Raw genomic sequence first — 13,096 nt, forward strand, 5'->3', positions numbered from 1 at the left:
ATATGCGACACGCCTCATTGGCTCATTGCTATACGGGACAACCACAGCCGCATCAGTCACGCAATGGGAGTTGTGCCTCCTGTACCAAGGTGTGAGGCATTTGCTACCGGCATTTGGAAACTCTACATTCCCACCTGCTACTGCCTTCAACATGGGAGCGGTGCTGGCCGCAAACTTAGCAGGATACAAGGGGAAAGTAACCAAATTCAAGAGCAATGCATGTGGATTTGGTGCAGTGATTACTCGGATCCTTAGACATGTGGGTGTAGACTGCCAGAACCAGCAGGTAGCACTGGACAGATCAAACAACATTGCTTGGAACTACCTGGATGTCATTTCTCTAGTAAGTAAGGAGTTCATAGCTGGTCCCCACTCGAGGATCGATCGGGATGGTCCTTACGTCTACGTATTCCAGGACCGAGCGAAGAAAACACTCTACTGCCACCTGCCTCAGATCGGCCTGACTGCTCTACTTTCAGAGGCTGCAGTTGAGTTCCTACCCCCTGCTACCGCACTAGTAGACAAGCCATCCTTCTTCACGCCAAAATATCAGACCAAAGGCAAGGCCGTGGTTGATGAAGAAGGAGAAGATGAGGCTGCACAAGCCATTCCAGATGATTCACAACCCCATCAGCTACTCCCATCAGACTCCAGCCAGTACAAGCTGCAAGAGCTTCCACCGAACGCCACTTCGCGCCAGCAACAACATTGGAGAGATCAGAGCATAAAGACAAACAACGACATGCTACACAAGATCTGGGCTGCCATTTCACGTATCAGGCCGTGTCGTTGCCAAAAGGATGATGTAGTTCATCGGGACAACTCTCCATCCAGCTCTGGTTCGGGTTCGAGTGGTACACACAGGGTAAGAAAGAGGTCCAAGAGACCCAACGATGCAGGAACATCTGGAGCAGGAGACGAGGAGTAGGAGCTATCACCGGCCAGTATTGCCATTTGATTTCCGACCGCGCTATTTTATTTTCTTTTTATTCTAACGTTTTATGGTCTTATTTTCTGTTAATTTTGAACTTAGTTTTTTTTTTCTTAATTATGAGTTCGTATTTCTTTTACATGGTTTCTTCGTTTTATTTGGTTGTGTTTTGAGTAGTTTTTAATTCGTATTCAGCTTTGCCTTGCTAGATAAACCAAATAACTAATATCCGAGGAAAGAGGTTATATCAAGTGTTCCTCAGAATTTCCTCGGTATTTCTTAAAAAAAAAAAAAAAAAATCAATGGTAGTCTGTTTCCGAGTCATCATCACCAGATGAATCTGAATTGGATCTTGGTGAAACTCTCCAATCACTGGTTCATCCTCTACGTGAACGACGGCTTCCTCTCCAAAGTCGGTTAAATCGACTACAAGGCCAACTCCAGCTAAATCTTCTGCTGCACTTAAGTTGCCGGATGTGCTTGGTTGTAGTGGGTCTTCCAGCTCAGAACTTCCCTGAACTCGGCCTCTCGGGTTGAGTCTTGTAACAGTAACCCATGGATCATCTCTGTTCCTCACCCGGGGGTACTTGATATAACAAACCTGTAACATTTAAAAAATTATAAATTAATACACATGATGATGAATCATTCTGAATAATTAACATTTAAATACCTGATCGGCCTGAGAAGCAAGAATGAAAGGATCATAATATTGCAGCTTTCGCCTCGAATTTACTGATGTAACACCAAATGCATCTGTTCTCACACCTCGATCTGGAGTGTTGTCGTGCCAATCACAATAGAAAACAGTACAGCGCAATCCAACCATGCCCAAATACTTGATTTCCAAAATCTCATGTATGTGTCCGTAGTATACATCATCTCCTGATGCAGAACAAACGCCAGCATCATAAGTCGTACTCGAACGTCTCCTCTTCTGAGTTGTGAATGCATATCCTCGAGTACAAAATCTCGGATATGACTTCACAACAAAGTTTGGTCCAACGACCATCTCACGTATCCAATCGTCAAATGTTTCACCTCTGGCCAAACCAGCAGACACCTATTAATAGCACATATATATATGTTATATCAATAAATGTGAATTAGTATAAATATGTGATAAAATATATTTTAATTTGTTTAAAGCACTCACATAAGTAAACATCCATCCAGTAAATTCTCTCTGCTTCATTTCTTCTAGTTCGTCCTCTGTGGCGTATCTATACTCGAACCGCTTTTCTGCCATGAAAATCCTGTATATGATGACAATAATGTAATTAATTAAGATTTAAATTTCAACTTGTTAAAATAAAAATTTGTAAGCTCATTTATTTACCTCTCATATTGAAGAACGTCTTCGCAGTTGGTGAGCAAATATGTTTGCAAATGACTGCGCTCCTGCTCAGTAAGTCGACGGTCCTTTGGTTTTCCGCTAAGTCGTCCAACGTCTGTGAAAATGTCTGGAACCGTAACATGATATGTTGCCCGTTCGCCTCTATCATCATGCCGAGCAGGTCTTCTGTTTTTGGTCTGAACTTCTGCTGGAAAGTAGTACTCGGCAAAGTTTGAAGTTTCTTCATTGATCATCTGTGCGACTATAGAACCTTCCACCCTACTTAAATTTTTCACCATCTTTTTCAAATGGAACATATACCGCTCATACAGATACATCCATCTATACTGCACAGGACCACCAAGTTCCAATTCTCTTGCCAGGTGAATAACAAGATGCTCCATAACATCAAAAAATGAGGGAGGAAATATCTTCTCAAGGTTGCACTGAATCACGGCTATGTTAGTCTTCAAATTTTCAATACCTTCAAGAGTCACTGATCTCGTGCATAAATCGCGGAAGAAACCACTTATCCCTGCAATTGCTTCATGAACATTTCGTGGTAATAGTTCCTTGAAGGCGAACGGAAGGAGGCGCTGCATCATTACATGGCAATCGTGGCTTTTCAAGCCAGTAAACTTTCCTTCCTTTCTGTCGATACAGTTACGCAAATTTGATGCGTAACCGTCTGGAAATTCCACATCGTTTGAAATCCAATCAAAGAACGCATCTTTTCCCTCTGCATCAAGTCGGTATATGGGAAAAGGAGCCCTACCATTCTCATCAACATGAAGTTCTGAACGAGCACATATATCGACTAAATCCAGTCTTGACTTCAAATTATCCTTTGTTTTACCTTGAACATTAAGGATCGTGTTCATGAGATTGTCAAAAAAGTTCTTCTCAATATGCATGACATCTAAATTATGCCTTAGCAGATGATCCTCCCAGTATGGCAGATCCCAGAAAATACTTTTTTTGTGCCAGTTATGTAGTTCTCCAACAGCATCTACCGGAAAACGCTCATGTCCACCGACGTCTGGCGTCCTTTCTGCACCAAAATCTCTTAGTTGTATCTTCAAATCTTTCCCACAAATTTCCGGAGGTGGACTGTCAAACACCCTCTTGTTCTTCGTAAACAAATTCCTACTCCTACGATATGGATGATCAGGTGGTAGGAATCTCCTGTGACAGTCAAACCAACACGTTTTCCTTCCGTGTTTTAGTTGGAAAGCATCAGTGTTATCTTGACAATATGGACATGATAGCCTTCCATGCGTTGTCCATCCAGACAACATACCATATGCTGGAAAATCACTTATTGTCCACATTAGTACTGCCCGCATTTGAAAGTTTTCTTTACACGAAACATCGTATGTTTCAGCACCTTGAGCCCATAGTTGTTGCAACTCATATATTAGTGGCTGAAGAAACACATCAAGTGATCTCTTAGGATGCTCTGGTCCGGGAACGAGAATCGAGAGAAACAAAAACTCTCGTCGCAAGCACAAGTTTGGGGGTAGGTTGTATGGTGTAAGAATGACGGGCCATAGAGAATACTGTCTTCCACTCTTGCCAAACGGACTGAAACCATCAGTACATAATCCAAGGTAGACATTTCTTCTCTCATACGCAAAGTCGGGATACTTTGATTGGAAATGCTTCCACGCTTTTGCATCTGAAGGATGTCTGATCTCACCATCTGTTGAGTGCTCCGCATGCCATCTCATTGGTTGCGCTGTGCGTTCAGACAGATACAACCTCTGCAACCTTTCCGTCAAAGGTAAATACCACATCCTTTTATATGGCACTGGAACTCTTCCACTCGTATCTTTATAACGAGGCTTTCCACAAAATTTGCATGTAACCCGCTGTTCATCCGCCCTCCAATAAATCATGCAGTTGTCGCTGCATACATCTATTACCTGATACGATAAACCAAGACCAGCTACGAGTTTCTGAACCTCGTAGTATGAACCAGGAGCTACATTATCCTCGGGTAGAATACCTTTTACAAAATCAGCAATCGCATCCACACAGTCTTCAGCCAAATTATAATCTGTTTTAATGCCCATCAATCTTGTAGCAGATGATAAAGCTGAATGACCATCTCTGCAACCTTCGTACAATGGTTGCTTTCCAGCATCCAACATATCATAAAATCTCCTAGCTTCTGCATTGGGTAAATCTTCCCCTCTAAAATGATCATTTACCATCTGCTCAGTACCTACACCATAATCTACATCCGTTCTAATTGGTTCTTCTAATCTAACCGCTGGCTGAGGTTCGCTAGTACTACCATGTTCATAATCAGTTTCCCCATGATGATACCAAATTTTGTAACTTCGTGTAAACCCACTCAAATATAGATGAGTCCAAACATCCCACTCTTTAATAACCTTTCTATTTTTACAATTAGAGCAAGAACATCTTAACATACCTGTTTTTTCTTCCGGTTGTCGGTGAAATAACCCCATGAATTCGGTTATACCTCGTTGGTATTCTTCCGTAAGCAATCTCGTGTTCGGATCCAAATGAGGTCGATCGATCCAAGAACGAAAATAATTTGAAGAAGACATATTTTTTATGAATCAAATTCGTGTGTAAATAGAGTAAGAGGGAGGATGAAGAGATGAAGTGAATGAAGAGGAAGAGGAGTGCTTGTATTTATAGTTTAAATCCTGCCGACAGACCGAGGAAATTCCGACGGAAAAGGCTAGTTCGTCGGAATTTCCTCGGAATTTTGTAAAATCCCCCAACGGCTCTCCAACGGCTATAATATTTCCTCGGAATTCATCGGTTTTTTCCGAGGAACCCATTTTCCCTCGGAATTTCCTCGGAATATTCCGACGGATAGATATTTCCTCGGAATTCCGTCGGTATATTCCGAGGAAATTCCGAGGAAACCCAATTTTGTGCTTCCTCGGAATTTCCTCGGAAATTCCTCTGGATATTCCGAGGATTTCATTTTCCGTCGGAATGTCCGTCAGAATACCGCTGTTTTCTTGTAGTGCTCTGCATAGCCAAATATCCAAAGCAATTTTTTAGTGCTTTCCATAAAATTCTACAGCAATAAAATCTAACGCCACAGCAAAAAATCTACAGATTTTTTTCTACAGCAAAAATTTTAAAGGTACACCCCTTACCAATCAGACCCTAAATGTATTTTTCTTAGCTGCTTGACAAATCTCGATGGCTAAGACAAAAAATCCATTTTTTATTAATGTTATATGAAATTAATTATTATGTTAAACAATAATATATTGCTATATCATGTTCTTGAATGATTGTAAAATACTTCAAAAATGAATTCCATACTAAATTTCTTCCAATCCCTTAACTTTTGCAACAAGACTTTTTGATACGGAATTAACATAAATGCTGACAAACATTAAATTTGGATACTTATATAATTCTTTCCGGTTAAATTTGAAGTCAAATACATGTTGTTTACGATTCATAAATGATACATGATATTTTTAGGGACTGGAAAATATAAACGATTCATAATTATGTTCTTCTATAAAATTATGGTACTTGACATTAATTTTGATTAATATTTTTTGTATTTTATATAAAATATTTATATTGATACTACAAATACTTTAAGTTCATATGATATACATAGAATTACGGAGAAAATGATTTGCTACTCACTTAAAATGCATGTCAAACTTTTTATTTCAAGAATTAACAAAAAGTTACATCCAAAATTTAAAAACAATAACCAAATTAATGTCTTTTTTTAGTTTCAAAATGTTATGTCCAAATCTATTAACCATTCAATCTATTAAAAATAAAAAATTAGTTAAGTGAAAGTTATATTTTTAAATACAAGAAATTTGAAAAATGATTTTTTTTCTTTTTCAAAATCTAAAAATCCGAATCCGATCCGAAATAACTGAACCCGAACTAAAAATACCCGAAGTACAGAAATACCCGAACGGGTTTTATACCTCTATACCGAAATATCCGAAAATCTGAAATACCCGATCCGAACCCGAACGAGTACCCGAACGCCCACCCCTACTTTATGGGATATGTGACATTGATGATTGTACCTGGACAATATAAACTCGAATATATTGTAAAATCAAAACGTCGTATATAAAAAAAGTTTAATGCAATCTTGAGCGATTGTAAAATAAATTCAAAAATGAATAACATATTAAATTTCTTTCAGTCCCTTAATTTTTGTAACAAAATTTTTTTAATTACGAAATTAACATAAATGGTGATAGACACTAAATTTGGAAATTTATATAATTTTTTGTGGTTAAGTTTGAAGTCAAATATCATTTTTAATATGGACTTCCTTTAAGCATGGAGATTCGTTGATAGGGCCTTTATCGATTTACAATCCATCGGTTCGAATTCCCTGTGACTTGAGTCACTCGATTCATCTTCTAATCTTCTTAGGTATTGGGATTAAGCTTAGTTAAAGAAATCTAGATATCTCAGGTGATGAGAAGAGAGATCAAATCAAACAACCGAACCGTAGCCCTTTATATGTTGTCTCTTCGAATTTTTTTAGTAAAAAGACACTTTTTGAAACAAAATATAAATTAAAAGAGGCCTATATTTATTTTGACTCTTAATGAATATTAAAGTTCAAAAATGAGTCTCTTTTACAATTTCGAGTCCTAATCAGCCCACTAAATTAGAAAATTCATATTATTTACTTTGTTATTTATTTTTATTTTTCTACAATTTTTATGTATTCTGGAACAAGTATAATTTTAATAAAATATGACGATATAAGTTTGATAATACGACAAGTTTGTCAACCATAATAAAATTATTGTTATTCAGATACTCCGGTAAATTTTTTTTTTTTACTGAAAATTCCAGTAAGGTTCCAATTCCAGATTAGATAATTTTATTTGCATTAATCTGTATATCAAACATTACTTTTGCTAATCTATACCTTGTATAATATGTCACAATTGCTTTTATCTTTTCAATATCTATAGATTAAAATTTATAATCTTTTATAGTCTATTCAACTTGCGCAGCATCATCTCGTAGGTGTTAAACCCTCTGGGTTTTCTGAACTTTGTTAAACCCTCTTTATACGATAGACTAGTAGTGCGCACCAAAATCTTGAACATTATTTTATAAAATCAAAAACAAAATAACCACCACCTTATCTCGGTCTTGTATCTGCAGATGACCCGGTTTAAGTGCAGAGGATTAGCTTTCGGCCTGAGCTGGGCCAACATCATGGGAGATTCTTTCTCTTTATTCTATGCCTTCAACTTATGGGTTAAGGTCCTTTCAGGAGAAAAAATCTATGCCCCGGAAACTTCTATCATAGACAGAAGGTTTCAGAATCCAAATCCAACGGTGAAAGACCCGGAATCAATAAAACAGGTTGACCCGGTTGGAGATCTATGGATCACTCCAAGCAACAAGAAAATGGTGAGTTACTGTTTCAACCTCACCGTCACCGACCAGATGTCACCGCATTTTCCGGCGAACGGAGATGATCAGATTCCGGTGTTCGAGATTCTCGCCGGAATCATATGGAAAAACATAGCTAAGGTTAGAGAAGATCCAGAGCCCTTAACTGTTACGATAATCAGAAAGGATCCGAACGATTTGAAACCTATCAGATCGATTCGAAACAGTCAGATGATAAGCTCCGTACACGTGGATTCTCCGGTGGCTGAAGCGACTGTGGAAGAGTTAGTGAGATGTATCGAGAGAGCGACGGACGAGAGATGTGGAATCGATGAGATCGGAGGGAGCTGTGATGGGAGTTTGGATTTTATTGTTTACGGAGCGAAGTTGGCGTTTATGGATTTGAGTGAAGTCGATTTGTATGAGGCGAAAGTGATGGGGAAGTCGCCCGAATCAGTGTACTGTAATGTTGAGGGGATAGGGGAGGAGGGATTGGTAGTTGTTTACGCGGCGGCGAAATCGGAGGAGAGGGTTGTGACAATGACGTTGCCGGAGGAGGAGATGGAGAGAGTAAAATCGGAATTCAAGAAATGTGGTTTGATCGCGCCGTGAGAATGAATCAACGACTAAGTAATAAGTAAACATGAATGGAAAAATGATTGCTGACTACATGAAGTATTGGTTATTAAACAAATGTATACTTAGGTACACGAAATATTTATTATGCATGGCAACATCTTTCAACTTTATGATGTTATGTAGTTAGCATCACGAGTTTAATTTCATATCAAAAAATGATGTGTATGTTAGAGACCGTTTAAATCTCTCGTTACAACAACGAAAATGTGACGTACCTGATGGTAATTTACCTAATTAGATTTTGACCAGTGTTTTAAAATTGTAAAAATATTTTTAACAAAATCTAATTTACAAAATCAAAACAGAGTTTTTCATAAACATAAATTCCATTCATTTAAACTAAGTAAACCTTTCATATTAGATTCTTATTATTTGATTATTTTTATTCTTAAGAGTATATAATTAATAATTATATACGCAAGATTATGTTTGGTATAAGTTGACATCAAATAAGTTTTAAACAAATAAAATTTTTGAGTTAGTAAATTGACAACAAATAAGTTTTATAATTAAAAAAAAAATTCAAAGAATTATATATCCCACAATTAATCAAACAAATTACAATTTTTTTTAGTAAAACTTCATAACAAAACAGATTAAAATAATTTAAAAAAAAACAAAACAGAGTAATAAAAATAAAAATAATAGAATTATATAGTTTTAAATGACACTAAAATAAAAATGTTAAAACATTACTTATTAAAAGTTCATAACAAAACAGATTAATATAAATAAAAGAAATACAATTATATAGTTTTAAAGCTACAAATAAAAATGTTAAAACACTATACTTATCATGTTAAAACATATTGATTTTGTAAATTAGATTTTGTTAAAAATATTCTTACGCTTTTAAAATGTGGGTCAAAATCTAATTTTAGTTAAATTATAGTCGGATGGGTCATATTTTAATTGTGGAAACAAGATATTTAAACGATCTCTAACATCCACATAGGTTTTTGGATAAATGAAATTAAACTCGTGATGTTAACTACATAACATCATAAAGTTGAGGGATGTTGTCATGCATAACATATACTTCGTGTGGCTAGGTATATATTAATTTAGTTTGCATGGTTAGCCATGTGGTGACCAATACTTCATGTAGCTAGCAATCATTTTTCCAACATGAAAAGATGATATGTTTTTTTTATTTTCCTTTCGTGATTTAAGCTTTATGTGCTGCTGAATTATCCGTTAAACCTTATTTCTGGTGCTTAATCCTCGGTTAAGCGAGGATTGCAACGTTGTTATAAAATTATATAATCATTCGTATGGAACACGAAGTTACCGTTACAACTTAAAAAGTTATAATACAGTACTAATTAGTTTCACACGTAAAAAAAAAAAAAAAAGTTTGGAACGAAAGCTGGACAAACTTTTTAATACAGTACAATTTTTAACTGTGCCGCTATATTGTTTACCGTCTCAAAATCTCCAACCACACCACTGTTTCCTTTATATCTACGGTCGAACCCTTTGTTTTGTTTGTGTCCTACCTATTACACATGTTGAAGCCACAACTTGAATTCAGATATTTTAATCGCAAAACTTAACACTTGAAGACCACAAGCAAAAGAAACTTATTTAGTGATTAGGGTTTATGATGTGCTGGCAGATTGTTATAGGCACACAAAAGGATTATATATACATATATACATATTTGTAGTTAATTATGCTATGCTTTCGGTATCACACACCAACCATTTAAAAACCTATAAATTAAGGAGTCGAGATATGGTGGTTGTGGGTTAAGAAGAAGAATCTTCAGACGTGTGATGTTGACGGCGCATTCTAGCAGCCCAAGACATTGAGTTGTTGTCTCTTTGATTGCTTCTTTTCTTTAGCCCTGAGAGCTGAGTTTGCCATTTTTTCTTCCACTCACTCTTCTCGTCCACCACTTCCTGCTTCCACAAACAATCACCAAAAACTCAGAACCAATTCTGGATTTATTACAAATGGTTTGGTTAGGTTCGACATTTTAGAAACATGATTGTAAAATAAATAATTGAATTCTAAAGAGTCATATAGGGTCAGGTCAATAAGAGAAGTAATTTAGAATGTCAACATTCTCTATTCCACTGCTTTCAAACTAACTTTTAATTAAAAAATCGATACTTTTTCATCTAACAATAAATGGTTCTATATTTTTGGACCATAACAAATCAAAGGGTCGATTCTGGCGACAAAGATAAACAATATTTAAAGTAAACTTCTCACGACTAAATTAAAATCCATGAAAGAATGAACATTTTGAAATATATAATCTTTGTTTGAGAAGTTTATGGCGACAAAGATAAACAATATTTAGTTTAATTATAAAACTATTTTATTTATTAAAATACAATATTTATTTGAGAAATTTATTGAAATTTTATGAACGGAAATCTCTTGCATATTGGAAATTAAATTTTTTTAAAAAAATTCTGAGGATAATACTCAATTGTCCATATATGAACAAAAATATCATAATCAATAATATCAACATCGCTTGGATAAATTTCTGAGTGTGACATAATTAAATTATTATTGTCTTCTCTTAAAAGTTTTAAACCATACGGCCAAACACTGGTCCTGAATTTTTTAATTTCCTTTCGGGTTTTATCACGAAAATAAGCAAAATAACCGAAACCGGTTAAGATTCAGGGCAGAAACGGATAACGTAGAGGAAGAAGGATGTGAATATGGATATACCTCATGGTATCGATTCCGGCGTCGTCCTGAGAACGAAAATGAGAATCCCATAGACAAATCTCTGTCGTAGAGAACTCTCCGGCTAGGATCCGAGAGAGTCTCGTAAGCTTCTTGAACCCTAATAAACCGATCTGTGTATTCCTCGACCCGATCCGGCGGCGAAACATCGGGATGATACTTTCGAGCAAGCTGTTTATACGCCTGTTTGATTTCCGGGAGACTAACAGATTCGGTGACGCCGAGGAGATCGTAGAAGCTCAAATCCTCCGATTGTTTTACCGGGTCGTCGTGAATGAGACGGGCTTGGATCCGGGTTGATAAGAAACGGTTTCGGGTTGGGTAAGAGAGGGCAGTAGAAGGGAAAGAAGCGGGTAGAGAGGAGATTGGTCGTTTATAGAAAAATGGGTGATGACCGGTGGCGAGAATGGATGATCCTTTGTAACATCTCATTGTTTCGATTTGAGGTTTAATGTTTTTGTTTTTGGGTTTGTTGACTTTTGGTGATGTTCGGTTGTGGAGTCCAATGTAGAAATAGTGAGAAGTGACGACTGACGAGAGGAAGAGGTAGATGACCCACTGACCAGTTTTGAAGAGTTGTTCTAGGAATTAGAGGGGCACTTCTGTCATTTATATTAATAAAAAACAGTCGTATTTTTGCGACTGAAAATTCCAGAGGAATATTTCCCTTTTGTAGTTTCTGTCTGTACTTGAAAATAGTTCCCAAGATGGCAAAAAGAATGTAAAAATAGCTCTAACTCTGTGCACACTAAAAATAATCTAAAGGAAATAAGCTTAAAATAAGCAGTTTTGGTAAATCTAGAATAGGACTAACATATGTGATTATCTGGTCTCTAAGGCCGTTGGTTTGCGGTTTGTCTAGTCTACTTAACTTTGGCGTGAAGTTGTCTAATTATGGAGTTTTGCTCATCCTTGAATCGTTGCAAAGGTTCGGTTCTCTCCATGGCCCGGTTCTATGCTACGTATTTTTGTAGAGAATATCTAGCTTGTTTGAAAGGATGTGGAGCTTCGGCTCATTTATCATCATGTCATCGGAAGTCATGTGGTTAAACAGTTTCTTCTCAGCGTCTTCCTTAGTTGTGCCTCTACGTTTTTACTTGTGAGTGACACCTTTGGTTTCCTTTTAATAAAAGTCGAATGTGATGTTTGCTTTTCCTATATTCATTCTCTCCTGATTGGTCTTTGCTATTTTCAGGTTGTTATCTTGTTAGATCGATTTTGCATTGTTTAGATTCTTAGCATGTAACTTTTGTTTATGGTTTCCGGGGACATATAGGTCGCCTGATGGCTTTAGTTTATAGGGAATGATTTTTCTTCCTCTAGTTTTTGTTTCTGAGGGGTTGTTAATGTTAGCCGGTTTTCGATTACTGCTTTGTAATTCTTATATTTTTATACATTAATATTTGTTTTTCAATAATTAGTATTATCTATTTCAGATGTCTCATAATATAACTAATTCTATTCAAAGGACCTCGACCGAATCGAGTAATATGGTTATATTTTATACAAATATCCGAACCCGTTTCAGATACATTTATTATTTAGATATTTTTAGGTTCCTATACATCAGAACCGAACTCATCCAGACCCAGAAGGAACGAACTAAAAACCCACACATAAATTTATAATATTCAAGTGAAGCCTAATTTAAAAAATAAATGATACCCAAAAGAAACAATTTGTACCTAAATGGATAGCCAATATTCATGCCTAACTAATTTTAAAACTAATAAAAAAGACTTTACTATGTGTTTGGCTAACTTAAGTGAAATATAAATAGTTTTTTATTTAGTAAAATAATTATATGGAGTGAAAAATTAAGTGACACTAAATGTAATATATTTTCATTACTTTGATTTAAGCTATTATTTTATTCACAAAAACATGTCTTTGAATTATGTTTTTGTCTACGTAATTTTTCACCGATTGAAACTAAAATAAAAAAATTTCTTAGTAAAACAAACTAAACCGAACGTTTAACCATATGCAAAACCCAATTATTTTACCTTTTTGAATTTATAATTGGCACAAAGTTAATGTTTGTTTGGGTCGAAAACGGTTACGACGAAGTTAAC

General features: G+C 36.0%; 2 protein-coding genes across 2 annotated transcripts; one reads left to right on the forward strand and one right to left on the reverse strand.

The window, feature by feature from the left end:
• Positions 1-6,170: 6,170 nt before the first annotated feature.
• Positions 6,171-8,398, forward strand: LOC125586422 (protein ECERIFERUM 26-like). The gene has a single exon (XM_048756529.1). It carries the CDS (start codon positions 7,437-7,439, stop codon positions 8,280-8,282), a length of 846 nt encoding a protein of 281 aa, XP_048612486.1. The 5' UTR covers positions 6,171-7,436; the 3' UTR covers positions 8,283-8,398.
• Positions 8,399-9,873: 1,475 nt separating this feature from the next.
• On the reverse strand, positions 9,874-12,445 carry LOC106380646 (chaperone protein dnaJ 20, chloroplastic-like). The gene is made up of 2 exons (XM_013820449.3): positions 11,004-12,445; positions 9,874-10,213 (listed from the first exon to the last, which is right to left on the reverse strand). The coding sequence occupies exons 1-2, from the start codon at positions 11,451-11,453 to the stop codon at positions 10,061-10,063; spliced, it is 603 nt and encodes a 200-aa protein (XP_013675903.2). The 5' UTR covers positions 11,454-12,445; the 3' UTR covers positions 9,874-10,060.
• Positions 12,446-13,096: the final 651 nt, after the last annotated feature.

The sequence above is a fragment of the Brassica napus genome, chromosome C4, assembly GCF_020379485.1.
Source record: "Brassica napus cultivar Da-Ae chromosome C4, Da-Ae, whole genome shotgun sequence".
Taxonomy (NCBI): domain Eukaryota; kingdom Viridiplantae; phylum Streptophyta; class Magnoliopsida; order Brassicales; family Brassicaceae; genus Brassica; species Brassica napus.

Coding starts and splice junctions, on each gene's coding strand:
- LOC125586422 (XM_048756529.1), top strand. CDS start 7,437: ATGACCCGGTTTAAGTGCAGAGGATTAGCTTTCGGCCTGAGCTGGGCC.
- LOC106380646 (XM_013820449.3), bottom strand. CDS start 11,453: ATGAGATGTTACAAAGGATCATCCATTCTCGCCACCGGTCATCACCCA. Junction 10,214..11,003: donor GCCGGAATCGATACCATGAG/GTATATCCATAT, acceptor TTGTGGAAGCAG/GAAGTGGTGGACGAGAAGAG.